The sequence below is a fragment of the Nelusetta ayraudi genome, unplaced genomic scaffold, assembly GCF_046127955.1.
Source record: "Nelusetta ayraudi isolate G7.1 ecotype Tasmania unplaced genomic scaffold, CSIRO-AGI_Nayr_v1 ptg000048l, whole genome shotgun sequence".
Lineage (NCBI taxonomy): Eukaryota > Metazoa > Chordata > Actinopteri > Tetraodontiformes > Monacanthidae > Nelusetta > Nelusetta ayraudi.
Window position 1 is genome coordinate 14,518,318 of NW_027466098.1, and position 21,178 is coordinate 14,539,495.

Sequence of the window (21,178 nt, forward strand, 5' to 3'; positions counted from 1 at the left end):
GCCTCACACAGTTCACAGCTCAAGAAGTGTTGCTGCAATGCAGCCGTGCATCTCTCTCAAGTTGTTGCACAGACAGACACAAACAGAAAAGGCGCCAAAAATTTGCGATGTGACCAGTGGCAAGAAAATTGTGTTTGTTGTCATACAGATAAAAAAAAAAAAAGCTGTTATTTGCTAAATAAAGTATTCAAAAAGCAAAGACATAAACAGGTTCAGTACGACAGCAAAGGTCACAGAGAAGAACAATGTTTATTATCCCAAAATGGGGAAATCACAGCGTCCCAGCAGCATATAGAATACACATAGAAGCACACACAGAATTAGGGAGTAAAAAATAATATATCACAAACAATTTCAATAGGATAATACAAATATTTACAATACCTCGCTGTGCATAATTGACAAGTGTATGAGGTAGTGGTGTCATAAGGATGCTTTTTGTACAGTCTGATGACTGTGGGAAGGGATGTATGTGTATGTATTGTATGCAGAATCTGGGGACTACTTCACTGAAAAACACGACGTAGTATTTGCATATGTATCCTTCTTCTGAGGACAAATCTACATCATGTGGTAAATGAACTAATTTGAATTCTGGAAAAATGTATTTTTTCAGGACACGGTCAACGCCATCTACCCCTGACCCTGGCACACTCTCCTCACATGTGGCTCTAACCACACACACACACACACACACACACACACACACACACACACACACACACACACACACACACACACACAGACGTTTCTTACTACTCTGGAGGCAAGGCTCCAGAGTAGTAACGGACCTCAGCACACTGTCGTGTTGAGTCACGGATGGGTTAGCGGTTGATCCGGGCTCCGTGTGCCCTCGCTTTACCCCCCACTGAACCAACGGCGGCAGTGCGCAGAGGCGATCCGGACCACAGAGAGCAGAGCAGCCAGCCGACGCATCATCATCATCACATGCAGTTTACGCACGGAGGAGCGAGAGGAGGCGAGAGACCCTGCCGAGGACGATGCTAGCTAGCACCGGCCCCGAAGGACGGACTCTCTCACCCGGGCCATCATTTGTCAAGTAGCGGTGGCTCGGTGCTCGTCGCCGCGGCTGTAAAGATGCACCGGAGCGGACTGGGTGTGTTGGTCGGCCTAGCGGAGCTCGGCTACTCCCGCTCGCCCTCGCCTTCCCCTCTGCTGTCCTAGTACTTCTTCTTCTCTCTCTCCCTTTTTTTTTTTTAAGGACCATCTGAGCTTTATTATTTCCAGGTCAACATCTCAGTTTCCTGTGCGGCTTGTTTGTACTTTTAAAAAAAAATGGCCGGAGATGGCGGCGCTCTGAAGGATATCAATGAGATTAAATCTCAGTTCCGGACCAGGGAGGGCTTCTACAAACTGCTCACCCTCTCTGACTCACAGCAGCGGGGCGGCTTGCCGCGGGGTCCCTCCGCCGCAGCCACGCTGGGCCCCGGGGCCGGAGCCGGTCCGATAGCCGGCGGAGGTGTCGGGCTGCTGCAGGGCCCCGGGGCTGCCGCCGCAGCAGCAGCAGCGGCAGCGGCAGCCGCCGCCGCAGCATCCTCTTCTTCCAATGCGGCGGCCAACTCGTCTCCGGCGGGCTTCCTGCCGCCGGTGCGCGTCTCGATGGTCAAGCTGCAGCCCGAGGACCCGAGCGAGGACTCGGAGCGAGTTTGCTTCAACATTGGCAGGGAGCTCTATTTCTATACGTACACCAACATCAAGAAGGTGAGCCTGCTCTCTGCCCCTCCACCCCCCAATCCACCCAACCAACCTCGCTTATGATCCCGACCACAGTGACATATTTGCCATGCTCAGGGTTTAGCCTAGCATGCTAGCCTGCGCTGCTAAATTGTTAGCTCCTGGTTCGTCATCTCTTTTTCTTTCGTTTTCATTCAAAAAAAGGCTCCGATTGCTGCACGGGGTTTGCGTGCATTCTTGCATTAGGACATATGTTTTGCGCACGGCAGGTATCCGTGTGCGTGAGGTGACAGTGGATGGATGGTGGTTGCATCCTGCAGGCAGATGTAGCAAACACACACTGGAGGCTCCAGGAGGTGATGCTTGCAGCTGCATGCATGAGCATCAGGGACACCGATGAGTGTCAAACCTGCATTTGTCCTTCAGCTCAACCCCACAGAAATTTATTTAGGTGGCCGCCAGTTTGTTGGCATCAAAACTGCTTTATTTAGAACGAGGGTAAACACTTTGAGTGAGCTGCAGGAGGTGCAGATGTTTCTCCTTGCCCGCATCACTACGTGGATTAGGTCAAAGATACACACAAAACGTGTCGGTGTCGTTAAAGGGTTTGCCAGACTCCGGTCCTTTGCAGGAGCAGACTGTACGATTGAAATGCATGCGTATGCATGTTTGGTGCCATTTAAAATGATTTGTATAAGGACGTTTATTATCTGAATCAACGTAAAAGTTGTACGTAACCAGTGTGTTCCAATGATTAGTGTGGAGAAAAAAGTTTTGAAATATGAGACTGTTTATATTGAGAACAGTCAGGTATTAATTTGATCCATATTTTTTATTGGTTTAACAAGGAATCGTTCCTGTCACGATTAAGGTCAGGGCTTGATATCATGAAAGGCACTATCTAAACAAAATTCATTACTGTTATCATTATCATGCCATAACATAAATATGGGATTTAGCTCTCAGTGTCTCCAGGAACGGCTTCTGTTTACATTGACGTGCAACTTTCCGCAGACGTATCATCTGTGAACTGTGAGGCAAGCACTGAGTCATCCTTCCTCAACAGCCAAGTGCTCACCACTTTCCCTTCACTCGGACAAGGATTGAATGTTCAGGGATAAAGGTCCTTAGCAACCGTCACGTCATTGATCCATGTGGGATAGATTGTTACTGTGTCTCCCGTGACATTTCCAGAATAAATCCTTATTACTTTGGTTTTAACACACTTGGCCTACACAGTAATCCAGGCCAGGCCCCTTAGAAAAAGCAATTACCTGCCATTAGCACTAATATTTCCAGACACGTTTCTCCTTCACTCTGAAAATCTGGACTCCCATCGAATCCTGGACTGTGGAGTTCATCAATGTGCAAAGAATGAATCAGTTGCTTTTTTTTGATGCAATTTCTGTTCGTGATGTTTCTCTCCCTTTACCGTGTGTATGCCGTGCAGGCTGTGGACCTCAGCAAGCCGATAGACAAGAGAATCTACAAAGGGACGCAGCCCACCTGCCACGACTTCAACCAGTACTCGGCCACAGCAGAGAGTGTCGCTCTCATCGTGGGTTTCTCCGCCGGACAGGTCCAGTATCTCGACCCCATCAAAAAGGAGACCAGTAAACTCTTCAATGAAGAGGTATCACTCTGGGCTTTCTGTCAGATATCTTTTGTCTTGCACCACATTGGAAGAATATGGTTGGGGTTGAAGCCTGCTAAGAGTTGTTACTGCATGTTTTTTTTTCCCCCGTGTTGTTATGTGGCTTGAAATAGTGTCGTCAGTGTTTTTCCACGACCATCATGTCTTGTTGTTGTTGTCCACATTCTTTTAGTGCATCAAATGAACCTCCTCTCTCTGTTTAATGGGATTCTGTGTAATGGGATTCCCAATTGAATTTAGGACATTTGAGAAGTGTGTGTGTGTTTGTGCGTGCGCGTGTGTTTGTGTCAGTGTGTCCTGATGTTTGTGTGCCTCCTGAAACGGTTTGCCTCTGTGGAATTGGCTCCCCTAAATAATTTTCCCTTGTCACGCAGTGCTCCTTCTCATTTTAGTCCAGCGAGCTTCCTTCTGTCTCTGTCTCTGCCACAGCCTGTTGCTTCATCTCTTCCTACATTATGTATCCAGAGCGTATTTTGTATGTGTGCTTCACTCCACTCTTTCCACACGGTTTAGATTAAGGTTTAATTTAGTTTAGTTTAATTTATTTGATCAAGGCTCTTTGCATATTAGTCAAACAGAATAAAATTGGAAACACGCCAGCGTTAGCATAGAAGCTGGTTTTCAAGTGTAGTCCCTATGCCATTAGGTGAAGGGAAAAGGACATTGAAGAGATAAAACATAAGTAGATCTAGGCCAGGCATGGGCAAACTACGGCCCGGGGGCCATATGCGGCCCGTTAAGCTTTTTAATCTGGCCCGCCGAACCTGAAGAAATTATATTAATGATAAATAAGTCATAAAATAGCTGTATTTTATCTAATTGTTTTTGTGTTTTAAGAGTCATGTCAATAATGAGCTAAATATTGTGGGGCTTCGAAGACACATTTGGTTGTAATCACGGTTTTCTACATATCCCATGATATATTTTTTCCTCCTAGGTCAGAACCTTTTGCCAGCGATGCGGAGATGTAACATGTCCAAACTTTTTTTTTTTTTTTTAATCTTTCATCTTTTTCTGTCTTCTCCCCTTTTCTCCCATCCCTTTCATTTCCTGTTTTTCTGGCTTTGTCGGAAAAACCTCGCGTCCTCCTGGGAACCGCCTCCTCTCTCCACCGAACTCCCCACCACACCAGAGGTTGATAGACAAGTCCAAGGTGACGTGTTTAAAGTGGCTTCCAAAGTCAGAGAACCTGTTCCTGGTGTCGCACGCCAGCGGACACCTCTACCTCTACAACGTGGAGCACCCGTGCGGCACCACGGCGCCGCAGTACTCCCTCCTGCGGCAGGGCGAGGGCTTCGCCGTCTACGCGTGCAAGACCAAGACGCCGCGCAACCCGCTGCTGCGCTGGGTGGTCGGCGAGGGCGGCCTCAACGAGTTTGCCTTCTCACCGGACGGCGTGCACGTGGCGTGCGTGGGCCAGGACGGCTGCCTGCGCGTCTTCCACTTTGACTCCATGGAGCTGCAGGGCGTGATGAAGAGCTACTTCGGGGGCCTGCTGTGCGTGTCGTGGAGCCCCGACGGCAAGTACCTGGCCACGGGCGGCGAGGACGACCTGGTCACCGTCTGGTCCTTCGCCGAGAGCCGCGTGGTGGCGCGCGGCCACGGCCACAAGTCCTGGGTCAACGTGGTGGCGTTCGACCCCTTCACCACGTCGCTGGAGGACGACGAGCCCATGGAGCTCAGCGGCAGCGAGGAGGACCTCCACCAGGGGGCGCCCAACAACGGCGCGCACTTCGGCCGGGTGCGGACCAGCAGCACGCTGTCGCGCCTCTCGCGCCACAGCTCCAAGGGCGGCGGCTCGGCAGCCGTGACGTACCGCTTCGGCTCGGTGGGCCAGGACACGCAGTTCTGCCTGTGGGACCTGACGGACGACGTGCTGTACCCGCGCCTGCCGCTCTCCCGCGCCTTCACCAACACGTTCGGACCCTCGCTCACCAACTCGGGCAGCGGCGGCGTCACCAGTACTGCGGGGGGCGGCGGCGGCGGCGGCGGCGGCGCTGTGGAGGGCCACCACCACCCGCCCAACACCAACACCGGCACCTCCAACCCGCCCACGCTGCCCCTGCCGCTGCCGCGCTCGCTGTCCCGCTCCAACTCGCTGCCCCACCCGGCCGTGGCCAACACCTCCAAGTCCCAGGGCGCCTCGGAGGGGGGCGGCGGAGGCAGCGGGGGAGGAGGCGGTGGCGGGGGAGGCGGCGGCGGAGGCGGCGGGAACGTCACGCCGTTCAGCATCGGCCGCTTCGCCACTCTGTCGCTGCAGGAGCGCAAGTCGGACAAGTCCGGTGCCGGCGGCGGCGGCGTGGAGAAGGAGCACAAGAGGTACCACAGCCTGGGCAACATCAGCAAGAGCAACGACAAGATCAACGTGGCGCCTCGCAGCAACCGGCTGGACGCCGCCAAGGTGCTGGGCACCACGCTGTGCCCGCGCATGCACGAGGTGCCGCTGCTGGAGCCGCTGGTGTGCAAGAAGATCGCGCACGAGAGGCTGACGGTGCTGGTGTTCATGGACGACTGCATCATCACGGCCTGCCAGGAGGGCCTGATCTGCACCTGGGCGCGGCCGGGGAAGGCGGTACGTTCCCCACTCAGATGAGTCGTTATTCACAAGCTTCTCTGTCATACGTCACTTTGATGTTTAGTTGTATTCCTGGGGGAGGGATGGTGCACGTTAATCAGCATGTCTTCGCTAAGAGTACAACGTAAACATGCCGGAATGTAGCCAAAGGCTTGTATTCATCTGGTGTCCCAAGATGATTAAGAATAACAGATAAACAAACATAACTAACATCAACAACTCAAGTACACAGCAGTAAAACAACACAGTCCAAGATAAGGGACTGTGGGAATTTTTTTTTTTTTTTTTTTTTTTTTGCTTTTTTCTCTTTACAAGTTTCAGTTATTGTTGGAATCTTGAATTGGGATTTGCTCAACGTTAAAACGAGAAACGTAGCATACGTTTTCCCAAAAGAAAGTATAACCCAGAGGAATAACAGGAAGGTCATTGAAAGAGTTTTTCTAAAGGCAGCAGTGTCTACGAGCAGGTAGAACAAAATTATGAGCAAATCCTGAGGTGGAATGGATACATGAATATGTACATGAACATGAGTAAAAAAAATGGTGCTGTTTTTTAAACACTGTCTGATTAATATGCTTGATGGCAACTGAATGCAGTTTATTCAAGTACCATCTAAAACACACAGGATGGAAAGTCTCTGTAGGAGCAGCATTAGTTCAGCCTCTATAGTCCTCATATTGAATAAGCACTTTTATGCTGCATCACCTGCTTTTGAAAGCCACCAATTACTGAATCAGCCATTGTGTTATTGTAGAAGGAAGGTGGTAAATGGGGATCTCTCCAGTCCACCTGCACAGCCACATCACTCTCTGCCCCCTGCAGGAACGATTCCACTGAAGCCTTTTTACTGTCAAAGATTGCAAACTCTTTGGTCCGAGCTGCTGTCTGACTGTCCGACTCTTCTCTCTCTCTCTCTCTCTCTCCCTCTCTCTCTCCTTCTCTCTCTCTGTCTCATCTCGTCTCTTTAGAACCTGACAGCACAGAACGGCAACTCTCCGAGCGGCACGGTGGTATAGCTGGAGGAGAAGCTTTGCACTTATCTATCCTTCACCCTCATCTCATCTTTTCTTTTCTTGTCTCCCCGTCCACGGAAACACTTCCCTCCCAACATCAAATGCCAAACGATGGGCTCTGAGAAGCAGAGACCACGCGCAACCACTGCAGTGTTAAACCTACTCAGTATTAGTCCAAGTACCTGCCATGAACCAAAACCTCCCCCACTTCTCGACTCTAAATGGTCGTCGGCACATGCAGTATTCCAGTATGGTGGCAGCTCTCTAGATAAGCGCCGATATTTTAAGGGGTGCTTGCAAAACGAGGGAGGACGATGCAGGCTTGTATACAGCGAAGATTGCTCGGAAGCTTCCAGGGCTGTTAGCGTTATCCCTATGTAGCTTATAGTCCAGCTGCAGCCACCATATGCACAACGTGACCAAAAGTATGTGGACACCCCTGTTTAAATGCAGCGTTTGTTTCTTTGTGGATCGGGACCACAGAACTGGGGAGCCGTTCCCTGTCTGGATGTGAGCATAAAAATGTGAAGAGATTGATAGATAGAAGATGTCGTCGCTGGGGTTTAGGGAGGGAAGACCTTAAGTGACTTGCGCCATCTGCAGTTCTAATTGGAATGCACACTGGGCGGTGAGTTGGCCCTCAGTGACGTCCCCGTGGCTGTGCAAATCCCAGGGAAACAACAGTAGAGGGCAGCATACGAGAGGCGACCTTCCAGGCGTCCACATGTCTTTTTGCCGTAAAATGCAAAAGTTAAATAGAGGTCACTCACTGTTTTTGTGCTTTTTTCCCCCCTGCATTTTGAATTTCAGTCCCTTCAGAAATTAAGATTCTGCACTGATTGAACAACCGGAGTGATTCTGTCACTCCACCACGTCTGTGATTGAACATTTAGCTTTAGACAGATAAGGACCAATGTAGGCATAGAATTACAAAACTGAGGTTTCCACTTGCTGCTTTTATGAAATTTAATGTAGTCTGTCACATCGCCCGCTAGCTAGACTCCTTCTGGGAGGAGGGCTGCTCATACAACAGCTTAGATATACTTTCTGCCTGCAACCATCAAGCAGTGACGACAACAAACAGACCAGACTCAGTATTAGTTTGACCTTTAACCCCCTCGCCATCCATTCCATCCCATTAACCAGTCATGCAATAGACTGCAAAAAGCCACGGCCATTGTTTTAAGTTATTTATTTTATCACATGACTTTGTTGTAATTTATGATGTAAATACTGAAAATACTCTATGAATACAAAACGGGACAAACTTGTACTAAAAATGACGACTTGATGGTGCGAGAGAGTGGAGAAAAAATAGGAAAAATGAAGAATATTAATATATGAAGATCCTTCTATTGTACATAGCAACCACACTTAAAAAAAAAACTGAATGTCTGCTGTTTTAGGGGACTTGAAGATGTCAATGTGTTTTCATTTTGTGTGATAGAAATTCTTCTGTTTGTTCCTTGGAGCCAGCTAGATTTCATTGGTCTGCTCAGGCAGAGGTTGTGACTTTAAAATTAAGAGAAACGGACCCAACGTGAGCCCACGGAGCAATATTCAGATGGGTTGTGCATCTTGGCTGTGAAAAGGTGTGAATAATAATCAATCCTCCCCAAACGGCATCCTAATGAACAACGTGCTCATGATCAAACACACACTCTTGCACATTCTCGAAGCGAAACGTCCCTCTCAACGACACGCGTACAGGCGCGCACACTCTGGCATACAGTAGCTTCACGTGTGCTCGCCGCTGACTGCATTCCTGTCGCACCTGAATTGCCTCTTGCAAGGTTTTGCACATGTAATAAAAAACCACCGGTCCAATGAAAACAAATCTATCCTGAGCTGCATGAAGTGGTTTTAAAGTCTCCGAGTGAAGCTACAAACACAATCAATCCACGTAACCCGAAAACTTTAACAGAGAACCCAAAACTGCTATAGACATGATTCATGGATTTATTTTAAGAGCGTAATGAATTTGGTGCTCCTTGACTGGCTAATTATTCAAATAAAGCAAAATAGTTTGCAAGCAAAAAAATAAATAAAACATTTGGTTTGGCAGAAAGTATTACGTTCTTTGGAAAGGTTAAAAACAAATCTCATATGAAAACATCCAAATATTCCAAGATTTTTAAATTGAAAAAAACATCCGATTTGAGACAAGCTCTTGATTTCATATTGCAACAACAGACAAACTGTAATAATTAAGGAAATGAAGCTGTGTATGATATCCAACCAGGTTATTGTAGTTAATTATCATGTAAAACAATAAATTAACACACCACTCTTGATTTTGCCCTGCAGCGGATGATTGAATACCGTCTAACGTGCTTCAAACCTCTGAGTGCAGCGAGGCGGCGGTGGTATATTTTTATCAGCTTTCTTTGAGTTGTATTTATTTATACCATCTTTAAATACCAGAGCAGCTTCCTCCACATCAGGAGCCAAGGTCCTGCCCTTGGAAAAAAATACGCCGGTTACCAGGTTGTCATTGCAGCTAATATTACGTGTCTCTGTTGTCATGGTAACGGCATATCTTGCTGACTGAGCTGAAGAGGTCTGCGGTCAGTCACAGCAGTGAGGCAAAACACACGCTCCATTATAGTCAGGGAGAATAGAAACATCTAGATCTGCTCTCACCGGATAACAACTCAGACAAGTGTGAAAAATGAACCACACTTGGCTGGCCTTTTGAAAGATGACATGTATTCACCTGCTTTCTTTGTTTAATTGCAGTCAAGTGTCATGCTCTGCACATAACGGATAACTCATTGATACTATACTCATACTCTTGCTAATCACAAGTGACTGCAGGTAAACACAGCAGTCGCTAAATCTCTGGTGTCAAGAAAACGGATGTGTTGCCTACTTGTTGGTTGTTTTTCAGCTTCCAAAACCTGCCAAACTCAGTGTGTTTAAAGTTTTTATTGTCATTATCAATATCATCATGACTATTTTTCCTTTTCTTTTCTTTTTTCTTTTTTTAATTTAGACTTGTTAAACCTGGCATGTCAGATGGAACAGGACTGATCCAGCTGCTGTGCAAGGTTACAACATCTGGAGTATTTTCACCAAAACACGCTGTAGTTCAAGTGTGTACAGTCCACTTTTCTTTTTTTAATTACTGTCAAATCTATGTGTCTTACACTCAGGCTCAGTTTGTATGAGGTAACTATGTGAGTTTTGGGTTGATTGGTCATGGGGGGACTGTTTACTATGAGCACAAATTAAATTAATTTAATTGAACTTTTTTTTAATTGTTTTTGTTTGATGTTGTTATTTTGAATTTGTTTACATCAGCTGTGTGCTTCCACATTGTAAATGGTACATTTCTTTCTGTCTGTTAAATTACTTGCAGTATTTTCGAAAACACTCAACATTCAAAAATGCTAAGAAGATTACTGTCCTCGCTCCTGGCCATTAGGAAGTAAAAGAAGAGTTACTTTACTAAACAGAGCTCAGTGATATTGCCAGAGTATTAATCTACTATACAACTCAAGATTGAAAGAAAATCTAATAAGAATCCATTCCTTAGTATGTGGAAATAAGTTATATACAATAGAGTCATCTGGTTTGGTTTGCTAGCATTACAAAAGGAAAGGAAAGTAAGCCTAGTATTCATAACAAACTGTGCTGTTCCACAGTAAAGGCTGTCATCACAGTTTTGCCACCCGAGTTCAGTCAATAATTGAGTCACAAGAAGCAAACATCTGGAAATAAAATTGAAAAAACAAAAACACCAACATTTGGGTTCTTGCTTTTTTGTTCTTGCTTTCAAAGGTTAAAACACAGACTGCATTTTCCAATTGTGCACAAATTGTAGTCTAGAGGGAACAAACAAAATGTCAGTGTTATTTATTTTTCAAAATGACCCCTTATTTGTGGTGTGTGTGTGTGTGTGTTTAAGTCCATTCTTAGTGTGTGTATAAATGACAGATTCTCTACTTTCACAGCCCAATCACACTCATATACACATAGCATCACACATGCTTTTACCAATGTTATGCCTGCTCTAATGAAAGTTTTGACAGCGGAGTGACAGCACTGTATCCAGTTTGTATATGGAGACCTGTTATTAAAACGTTAGACCTGAAGACTGTTGTCTGTGCATGTTTCCTGTCTATTTGGAACGCTAACCTGGTTATATTTCCAAATATGAATCATGAGACTTGGGAAATTATGGAGATTAAATTACATCTGAAAAGCATTGTTATGAACACGGACGCATGAAGGCGTGGATTCAGGCAGCTCACCATAACCCGAAGAATAAACTTTTTGTCGGGCCAAAACAATATACAATTTTCATAATACGAGAACATTCAGAACAGAAACTACCATCGGGGCGGAAGTAGCGGACACCTTCCTAAACTGCTGTGTACAGGGCTTTCCTCCTTCCTGCGTCTCAACTGATGGCAACTTCATGGCGCACTACTGCCACCTACTGTGCCGGAGTATTATTTATTTTTTTTACGGAGTTTACCATTTAAATCCAGTGTTTGGCAACAGAAATCACTAAATTCATTTTTTTTTTTTTTTTTTTTTTTTAAACAGTGTACGCCAGCAGAAATCACAGACGCAGAATTGCCCATTGCCTAAATTGTCTAATTTGAAGGTTCAAGGTTTATTGAATTTTGTCAGCGGGATAGCAGGAATGTCTTGTTTTCAATAACACGGCATTTGTCAAAAACATGACCTAAGCCACTTTTAATTAGTTGAACATTTTAAGAGTCCCACCCCCCACTGAAACGGGCAACGGAAACCACACAAAAGCGGACTTTTATTTTGAAACGTTGACGGAAACTGCGTGTTCCGCAACTCCATGACGACCAAAACTGCTTGACTCACTGTCTTAAGTTCCATTCCGGTGTAAACAATAATTCATAGTCACAAGTCACCGCTGGCGAACACTTTAAAGATGGAGGCGGAAGAGAAGACGATCGCGGTCGGAAGGTATGAAAAATACTTGGGTGCAAACTTCACGTGCTTTCTGTTCAGATGCCTTTCTTTCTTTGCTGAAGTGACTCTTTTGCAGTAACTTTCCGCCGCGGCTCGCTCGATGTGGACTCTTTGAATGACTTTGCAGCGGTGCTCTGTTGGACGTTAAACGGAACAATGAGAATGAGTTTACCATTCTAAATACCCGGTTATGTGTAATCTGCCGAGTCTATCCCGAAAACAACGACCTGGCTGCAAACGTTGAATTCGGAGCGCCGAAATCAGCCTTTGTGTTTGCAGGAGAATGGATATTTACGGCTAGTGCTGCTAGTGTCACATGGACTCCGTGTCTAACCAACCCTCTTTATGGTGTTTTTATATCTGTCAGATTGACAAACACTGCGGCCTTGAAAGGCAATAATCCAGAGCGTGACCTCGGGTGACCTCTCTGATGGCAACCCCTCATCAAGGGAATTTCTTAACATGGGAATGTTTGAGTCTCATCCTGTGACTTTGAATAGCTGTGGAAGGCTACTTATTGCCCGGAGGGGGTCAAGGGTGAGGGGTGAGGGGTGAGCTGAAAAGACTCCCATCCCCCCCCTACGACTAGGGGCGGACTGGCCTCAACAAAGCAGACAGTTGCTGTGTCCCGTTTGATGTGTTCTTTTTGGTGTGTGTTTATTTAAGTGCTGCAAGAGTGTGGCTTCCCAATTTGGGATCAATAAATTACATATATTCAGCTTTATGTCTATATAGATATATATCCCAGTACAAAATCACCTTATTCAACAAAATGTGATGGAATTTTAAAACAATCTCTCCTAAAGGAAATGTCTGGATGTATTTAATGGATTTAATTCAGCAGTGAAGCAGTGAGAAAGTTCGATGTCAGGCTACAGTTCAACCATTACCTCAAGTCACTATCAGTTGGGGAAAGTTTGCTTTCTTTTGATGTGTGGGTGTGTGTGCATGTGTGTGTTTGTTTTCGTGTGCGTATTTGAAAGCAGCTGCAGGTCTCAAGTCGTTACATTTGTTGCTGGAAAGTCTGGTTTATATGTCAACTGGAGAAGACTTAAAGCAGAATTTCCAACCCCCCCCCCCCAAACTGTTTTCTACTTCCATTTGCCTTTGACTTCTCCTCTCCTCCTAGAGGATGTAACCTCGTCTCTCCATGTCAGGATAGTTATAAGGGATGCAAATGATCAATTAATACATTTTTTGTTAGCTGATTGACCTTATCAATTGATTAACGATTAATTCAGAAGCGGCGATTTTTCCGCAGAACCTAAATTTCACAATAAAAAATGTGTAAGGAACAAATTATTTAACCCTCAAATAATGTTGAGGGTCCAATGTGACCCATTTTCACATTAGAGAACAATGAAGACACCCTAAACATTTATCCTCTGACTTTAAGTTGACTACTAATGGGTCACATTTCAACTTTTTTTCAAAAAGTTGTTTACATGTATTATGACCATCGCAGTATCTACAGGTGAATTTCAATTAATTGTGACTCATTTAATTTAATTGATTACATTTTCAATTGACAATTAATCGATAATTGATTAATTGTTAACATTGCTTATAGTTATTATTTGATATTATTTGATATTATTGTATTATTAACGCAGCTGTACAGTCGACTGTGCATGCATGTATTGCAGAGGATCAAGAAATGTGTCGTTTTTGGATCATCATGACCCACCTCTGCCTATAAACAGCACGCTCGCATTCCGCAATCACTGTGTGTTCTACAACACACACACACAGACACACTAACGGTAAAGTGTGACGAAAATACTTCCAGAAAGGACACACGTACACACACACACACGCGTGCGCACGCAGTCATTGAGTAATACGAGCTTTGCCATGCTGACTCTGGGACTGAGGACACTGTGTTCTCTGAAGCTCCTCCCCTGCTCTCTGACGTCGTGCAGTTGTTTTCCCTGCGTATTTACAGTTAACTGTTACCAGCGCAGAGATATTTGGTTGACCGACCGTCTCTACACGTGCTAGCGAGCTGGGCATGAGTGAGTTTGAGATTGACCTAAAATAGATGATGCCAGAACCATGAACACAATCTAAACGTGAACATAAGAAGCCCTCTGCTTGCAGTTTTAAGATGAAGTAGCTAAATTCCCATTCAATGCATTAAACAGTCACTTAAAACTATTGACAGGAACTAAAAGAGAAGAGCTTTCTTGTGTGTGTACACAACTCATAACAATACAATAATCTTTCACTAGTATTAACTACTGTCAGCAAGTTTGACACAGTAATAAAATAGTTCTACACATGCTCATTCGGTCTCTTAAGAATAATAAATTCTTCTTTACTTAGGAAGGTTTTATTTTCAGCTGTTCATTCTCACCATATGAACTCAGCATGAAGTTGGCACCCTCGAGCCGCCTGTGCAGTTCGGTGCAGTTGTGTTCCTGCCTTCTGCCGAGAAGGCAAAACAGGCTTTTTGTTGCAGGCCAGCACATGTTTTTTGGCGTTTGGCCGCAGTGGATGAAGGCTGATTGAGCAACAGATGAGCAGGGCAGAGAGACAGCAGGGGAGGGACGGAGGGAGGGAGAGAGGGTGGGAGGATCTGGGCCAACTCCCAGAAGCTGAAATAAATAACATTCTGTTCTCAGCAGTTTTGGACATTTTTGTTCCCATGAATGTTTATAGAACTTTGCTGACAGAGGGGGGGGGGACTCCAGGAGCTTTTATTTGTTTGTGATGCTCAGCAGCATGTGCGTTTGATTACCAAGGGCACTCGTATAATTCGGTGCGACTGTGACCTGCACCGTGCAAGGAAAGTGGAATGTTCCACTTTGGGTTTTTTTTATCTTGAAAAGAAAGACGGAGAAGAGATGATGAGGAGTAATGAATGTGGGTCACTCACATCGTTTGTTGGGATTGTGTTAAAATGAGCCAGTTTTGGGCAAATGTTGCACGATGCATTGTCGAAATTACTTGGACATAAGATTCCTATGTCATGTGCAGTAATGTATTTGTGTATGGTGAAGACAATATAAGAGTGAAGGACAAGCAGCTGGTAAAAGTATTATTAGCAGCTGCTAAAAAAGCTTTTACAACAAAATGGGAATGGGAAGACATTCCCACACAGGACCAATGGACTCACCTCATAGGAAATCTGCACAATGGAAATGATAATGCACTGCCTGAAACTGCGGGAAGCGCAGATGGACAAGAGATGGACAATACATGTGACTGAACAGCGACAAAATACAGGACTTGACTGAGTTAAAAAAAAAGAAGGACATTTGTTTTTTCGTGTTTGGTCGTGCCTGTTAAGATGGTGCACTTGCATGGAGAAAATGTCTCCGGTTTCTTTCTCCTTGTCCTGCTGCAGGAGCAGCTGCGAGCAGCGAAAGCTGCGATCCCGGGACGCAGCCAGACACCGACGCAGCCAGGAGACGGAGGTGTTCTACGAGCTGGCCAACACGCTGCCGCTGCCCAGGAGGGTCACCAACCACCTGGACAAGTCCGGCATCATGAGGGTCCTGCTCAGCTTCCTGCGGCTGCGCGGCCTCTTCCCGCCCGCTGACCAGGAGGAAGACGACGGCGACCCCATGGATTGTTTTTACCCGCAGACTCTGGCCGGCTTTGTCATGACGCTGACGGAGGAAGGAGACGTGATCTACCTGACGGAGAACGTCGGCAGACACATCGGCATCCCGCAGGTAGAGAACAAGGGGGGAGAAACACTCTGATTGTGCCTCTGGTGGAATAAAATGTAAAATACTTTTTTTTTTTTTAAATACACAAAATGCGTGCTTTGCCAGCACTTTATCAAAGTGCTTGCGCCAACATGTCGGAGGGATGACGCAGGATCTTCCCACTTCCTGTGCGATGCATCACTGTTTGTCTTCTCCTTTTATCGACAGCTGGATCTGCTGGGTCAGAGTGTTTTCAACTTTGTCCATCCCTGTGATCAGGAGGAGCTCAGAGACCTGCTGACTCCGCGCACAGGTCGGTTCAATACTTTGTGTGGAACTGGGTCAAAAGTGACATGCTCCTCAAAATAGAGCAGAGTAGATGTACTTTATCTGATCTCAAACTGGGACACTTTGCTGTTGCAACACTAAAAACAATACAAAAAATATTTCGGTTTTTAACTGCAGTGTTTGAGTTTTTAAATTGCTCTGTGGTTTACTAAATGCTTTCATAGCTCGTTGCTCAAGTGTTTTGGATTCTTTTTTTTAAGGTTTAGGCAAGAAACAGCAAAGCGAGAGGAACTTCTTCCTGCGGATGAAGAGCACTTTGACCAGCAGAGGGCGCACTGTTACCATCAAATCTGCCGAATGGAAGGTACCGTCTTCCTCGCACACGATACTAGGCTTCACACTCAAAACAAAAGAATCAATCATAAAGTCTCCAAAGTGTGCAGAACGTGTGTTAAACTTGAGCGCCCCGCCTCCGCCTGACTCCAGTCTGGTCTGATTGGCTGCAGGTTCTCCACTGTACGGGACATATTCGTCCGTTTGCGGGTAGCGCCGGGTCACCGTCGGCCGCCAGGGTGATGACTCTGCTGTGCGAGCCCATCCCCCACCCGTCCAGCGTGGAGTTCCCCTTGGACACCTGGGCCTTCCTCACCCGCCACACCATGGACCTGCGCTTCACACACTGCGAGGGCAGGTAGGACCAGAACTTTGACCTCTGCGATGTGGAGCTGGAAGAAAAGAGAGATTTTGGAGAGGTGGAATATTTCAAGTGGTGGGTTTCTGAGTATTTTTCCTCCCCCTGCTTTCCTGCCATCTTTCCGTTTCCAGGGTGACAGAGTTGGTGGGGTACAAACCTGACGATCTGATTGGCCGATCCGCCCTCCAGTTTCATCATGTGCTCGACTCTGATCACATCAGCAGGAGTCTGCACACGTGTAAGTTCTTGGGCAACAACACAGACGGTCAATGATGCAAAATAATGCAGAGAACACAAAGCATCAGCAAAGCCAAAGACTTTGGAATCTTTAAAAAAATATATTTTAGTATCAAAAGTCATCAGACACGTCTCATCTTTGCCGTTGCCCGAATGTGTTTCAGTGCTGCTTCTTATTTGTTGTCTTCCCGCTGGCTGCGTGCAGTGCTGTCCATAGGTCAGGTCAGCACTAACCACTACCGCTTCCTGGCCAACTGTGGTGGATTCGTCTGGGCAGAAACTCAGGCCACCGTCCTCTACAACAGCAAGACGTCGCAGCCCGAAGCCGTCGTCTGCCTCAACTTCGTCCTCAGGTACCTGACTGAGAAACGGGAGAAATGCGACTGTGCATTAGAGGTTCAGGTCTAAAGTTGAGACCGACTCAGCTGCGTCCAGCCACATTATTTTTTTCTCTTTGTCTTGGTCTTTGCTCCTCTTGTGCAGCTCGGTGGAGATGCCAGACGTGGTTTTCTCCGTGGAGCAGCTCCGCTGTGGTCGCACAGAAGCTCCCTCACAGACGGTGGTGCCGGAGGATTGTTTGATGGCCGACACGCTCGACTCCAATCACGACGGTGAGTCTCCTGCTGTTGCTATAAGCCGGGTTTTGTTGTATTTCTGTGTGCATCGATGCAGAAGAAGCATCTTTGACCTGTTGAAGGTCTGTCCCAGACTCAAACAAGTGAATCTAAAAATCTGTGGAGCACACTGGTTCATCTGCACTGTAAGACTTTGTCTGGTTTTAACTCTGTTGTAATTTTTGTCCTTGTCAGATTTTGTCAAGCTGTCGTTCTGCAGTCCATCCAAGCTGGACGAGGATCCGGAACGTCCTCAGGATCTGTGCACGCCGCAGCTGCAGCAGCTCCTGGCGCCCATCTTTGACCTCATGACTCCACCCACTTCGTCAGGGGCCTCCTCCTGCGAAACTGAGCCGGTGAATAGAAGGCTTTTATTTTCTTTCCATTTTATTTTAAACCACTGCACACATTTTTTTTGGTCATTTCACTGTTGCGTTGCGTTGTGTGCTCAGAATTCCTCTTCTGAGGAGGAGACGATGGACACCACTGAGGTGGAGAAGTTCTTTGCTCAGCAAACGGAAACACAGATGGTAAAAGCAAAAAACACTGCTTGTCAAAATACACAGAACAATTATAGATTTTTAGACACACAATTATCTTGTGGAATATAATTTCAGGACTCTGAAGAACCGGTGGACTCACAGTTCAAGGCAGCAGTGTTGCTTTGATGTGGCAGTCATAACAAACACCAATGACTTAATTTCCTTCTTTGGCAGGATGTGGAGGGGGTGGATCTGGAGATGCTGGCTCCTTACATCTCAATGGACGATGACTTCCAGCTGAATTTCCTCAGCGGTTTGCCGGAGGACGTTCACACTAGCCCGTCGTCTGCACCTGAGCTCCCACCAGTCACGTGTGAAGTCCAAAGAAGCAGAAAACGGTACCTGACTAGCTCAGGCCCCCACAGTCCAACATGGCGGCCCATTCATTTCAATGAAGTCGCTCATCCGGCGCATACACCGTAAAAGTTTTTGACTTCTGCATGAATGGGCCCATAGAACAAAAAAAAAAAATACCTCGTAGGAAAAAAAAAAAAAAAAAAAAAAAAATTGTGTATTGGTTAGGTCAAACCAGAGTGGTTAGGTGGAGGGAGGGCTAACCCAGAAAAGGCATAGCTGAGCTCTCAATATGAGAAAGCTTGACTCGTGTGGACTTCATCTTGGTCTCAGTACGTGTACAAGAGGAAAAGTGATGGTATTTACATCATCAACTTGAAGAAGACTTGGGAAAAGCTGTTGCTGGCCGCCAGGGCCATCGTTGCCATAGAACATGCACAGTAGTAGTTTTGTCTTCCCATCATGCCTCTGTAACTCACATGATGACTAAAAGACCATTGCTGAAAAATCTACAATAGAAAGATTTGACATGAATCGCATTTGAGGTCACAGTCGTTTTGTCAGCCGTTTGTCAGGCATTTATTTTTGTATTGCGGTCTATGGGAAAAATGTTTTTTGGGCCCATGGGATTTTTTTTTACTGCAGTACCTCGAGTGACCACTGGGAGAAATCGTTGCACCGCCTTATTGCCAGTCGGTATCCACTTCTTATAATACATCCATGGACGAGCTGTGGATTTAGCAACTGTTGATTACGATGTGAATTCTGTCCTGAGGGGGGCGCCAGAGTCCAAACTCCAAGGATTTTTGTATGGTTTATAGGGGATGTCAAAGAATTTACAGACAGAATGGCAGACGTGTTAAAATCTTTGGGGATGGGGGTGGGGGGAGCTTCCTCATTGGCAGGAGGCTGCTAATGCACGAAACCACGGTTGTATCACTTCACCAACACTCTTGCCACCATCCCAAATAATGCAAGGATGTGAAAGCAGCTGTTGAGAAAGTGGCAGAGAAAGTCAGTAAAAAAGAAACAATGAAACTCGTCCCTTGCCTCAGGATACAGAGCCCAGTTTCCAGTTAATAACACGTAAAGCCCATTAAAAAATTAAATCAAGATAGATTTTTAAAAAGTACCATGAGTGGAGCACTGCAGTGGTGTGTGAAGGTATAACACACAGATAATCACGCTGTCTGTGGTGATGAAGTTCACTATTCTGCATGCCAGTATCTAAGGTCTGATGACCCCGTGCTCCGTCTCCCTGGTAGGAACCAGCATCCCGGCGAGAAGCTGCTCTCTGATCTGATCGTTGAGGACAAGAGGCGGAGGAAGGACGTCCTCTCGCTAGAAGAGGAGCTTTTCACGTACAAGTTCCTGGTGAGGGAGGAATGGAGGGGGATGTGACAGCCGGCTATCATCAGTATCCTCACACACACGACCGCTGCAGATATGCATACAATTAAAACTAGCTTTGATATGGAGCACCATTACGCTTCTTGTGCAGATTTCCTCCTGCCTTTACTGATTTTTTTTTTTTAAAGGACTGTCTGGATGAAACCAACGAGCCAGATTTACTCGTGGATCCGGACCCAGTGAAGAAGAGTCACCTGCTCACAGACAAGGACCCACTTTTAGGATGTGTTCAGTGACACCTCAGGTGAGGTTCATTCATCATCATTTAGAACACGTCTTTTTTCTTTCCCCAAAAACATGTGATTAAACTGATTCCCCCTGTTGCTCCATCTCTCTTCCAGCTTGAATCATCCCATTTTCACGCCTGACGTCACCTCTGCGTTGGCTGACCTGCCGGAGCTCTTCCTGGCGGCTGAGTTCAGGGGAAGAGTCTGACACATTTGTCTGAGCAAACTCAAATATGATGTTGGGACTTGTAGCCGAATCAGTCGCTAATGGTGGATGTTGTGAGGCGACGTGTTGTGAGGCAGCTAGCAAGTGCCGGTTCGTTTGTATTTCTACTATCGACTCTTTTTACAGGCAAAAAGACTGTAAATGCAGCTTCAGAGACCATCTTTCCATTGAAACAGCTTGCAGTGATGTAATCAGAATGCAAAACCTAAGTGGCATACATGTAGGCATATATATATATAGTCTTAGAAATATTTGAAGAAAATGAAAAAATGGAATATAACCTTTTTTAACCAAAAAAAAAAATCTAAGGTAGAGCCATGTAGCTGTTTTTTAATCTTGCTGGGGTGCTAGGTGGTGGAGTCCAAGGAACTTTTAGTATGTGGAGTATGGCATATATAACTAGTAGAATCGCCAGTAGACAAAGATTTTACAAGTAGAAATGTTTTGTTACATTTTTGTCCCGTTTCGGTAAAGTTTCAGTAAAGCAGATTAGGCCTTAAACAAGTGAGAAATTATTTGGAGTGATGACCAAGTTTTGCTGTAACACGTTAACATGACTCCGAATCTTTATACTTTCTACATATAAATCCCATTATCTGACATGACATGCTTAATAGCCATATGGCTGCATTTTTCTTTCTTTTTTTTTTTTTTAACATACTCTACTTTTGTGACTTTACAAATGCCTCCAATGTTGGACAACTGGACAAATCAGGGAAACTGTTTTTGGCAATTAAAGCAAATTTGAAGTCAATTGTTTTTGGAGTGCTAATTTACAACCCACTGTTGAATTGAATTGAAAAAGTAGCTATGTGACATAGTTTCAACAGATTGTTGCAAAATTGAAATCATCCACCCATTTTCTATACCCTGTTTCCTCTTCCTCTTCCTTCCAGCCCTAGTTTAATCTCAAACAAATTACTGCTTAAATGGTCTTTTTTTTAATATAATTTTTATATTATAAAAACAGGAGAGTAGTATTTTTTTCCAACTGCACCATCACTGACCTTTTTGTTTTAAGTAATCATATGAAGCAGTGGACAGTAGTAGCATTTGAACTAGTTCTGCTGCCTTTATTTGTTTCCATCCTCCAC

The 21,178-nt window shown here is 45.6% G+C and overlaps 2 protein-coding genes and 1 long non-coding RNA gene across 4 annotated transcripts; 2 read left to right on the forward strand and 1 right to left on the reverse strand.

Annotated features, from left to right (window-relative positions):
• Positions 1-230: 230 nt before the first annotated feature.
• On the reverse strand, positions 231-818 carry LOC142895472 (uncharacterized). The gene is made up of 2 exons (XR_012928218.1): positions 704-818; positions 231-671 (listed from the first exon to the last, which is right to left on the reverse strand). It is a non-coding gene; the product is annotated as an uncharacterized LOC142895472 (long non-coding RNA).
• On the forward strand, positions 718-11,034 carry LOC142895464 (WD repeat-containing protein 20). Of its 2 annotated transcripts, none has more exons than XM_076036548.1 (4): positions 718-1,722; positions 3,146-3,328; positions 4,482-5,921; positions 9,933-11,034. In XM_076036548.1, exons 1-4 carry the CDS (start codon positions 1,297-1,299, stop codon positions 9,939-9,941), a joined length of 2,058 nt encoding a protein of 685 aa, XP_075892663.1. In that variant the 5' UTR covers positions 718-1,296; the 3' UTR covers positions 9,942-11,034. The 2 variants fall into 2 exon arrangements, with proteins under 2 accessions (XP_075892663.1, XP_075892662.1); XM_076036547.1 differs by having other exon boundaries at positions 721-1,722; positions 6,893-11,034.
• A 704-nt stretch (positions 11,035-11,738) lies between these two features.
• hif1al (hypoxia inducible factor 1 subunit alpha, like) lies at positions 11,739-20,838 on the forward strand. The gene is made up of 14 exons (XM_076036549.1): positions 11,739-11,890; positions 15,246-15,576; positions 15,781-15,865; positions 16,101-16,204; positions 16,347-16,531; positions 16,666-16,772; positions 16,977-17,124; positions 17,255-17,382; positions 17,581-17,741; positions 17,838-17,915; positions 18,102-18,265; positions 19,487-19,595; positions 19,760-19,875; positions 19,973-20,838. The coding sequence occupies exons 1-13, from the start codon at positions 11,856-11,858 to the stop codon at positions 19,865-19,867; spliced, it is 1,743 nt and encodes a 580-aa protein (XP_075892664.1). The 5' UTR covers positions 11,739-11,855; the 3' UTR covers positions 19,868-19,875; positions 19,973-20,838.
• Positions 20,839-21,178: the final 340 nt, after the last annotated feature.

Coding starts and splice junctions, on each gene's coding strand:
- LOC142895464 (XM_076036547.1), top strand. CDS start 1,297: ATGGCCGGAGATGGCGGCGCTCTGAAGGATATCAATGAGATTAAATCT. Junction 1,723..3,145: donor CGTACACCAACATCAAGAAG/GTGAGCCTGCTC, acceptor TATGCCGTGCAG/GCTGTGGACCTCAGCAAGCC. Junction 3,329..4,481: donor GTAAACTCTTCAATGAAGAG/GTATCACTCTGG, acceptor CCACCACACCAG/AGGTTGATAGACAAGTCCAA.
- hif1al (XM_076036549.1), top strand. CDS start 11,856: ATGGAGGCGGAAGAGAAGACGATCGCGGTCGGAAG. Junction 16,532..16,665: donor TTCACACACTGCGAGGGCAG/GTAGGACCAGAA, acceptor TTCCGTTTCCAG/GGTGACAGAGTTGGTGGGGT. Junction 17,916..18,101: donor AGCAAACGGAAACACAGATG/GTAAAAGCAAAA, acceptor CTTCTTTGGCAG/GATGTGGAGGGGGTGGATCT.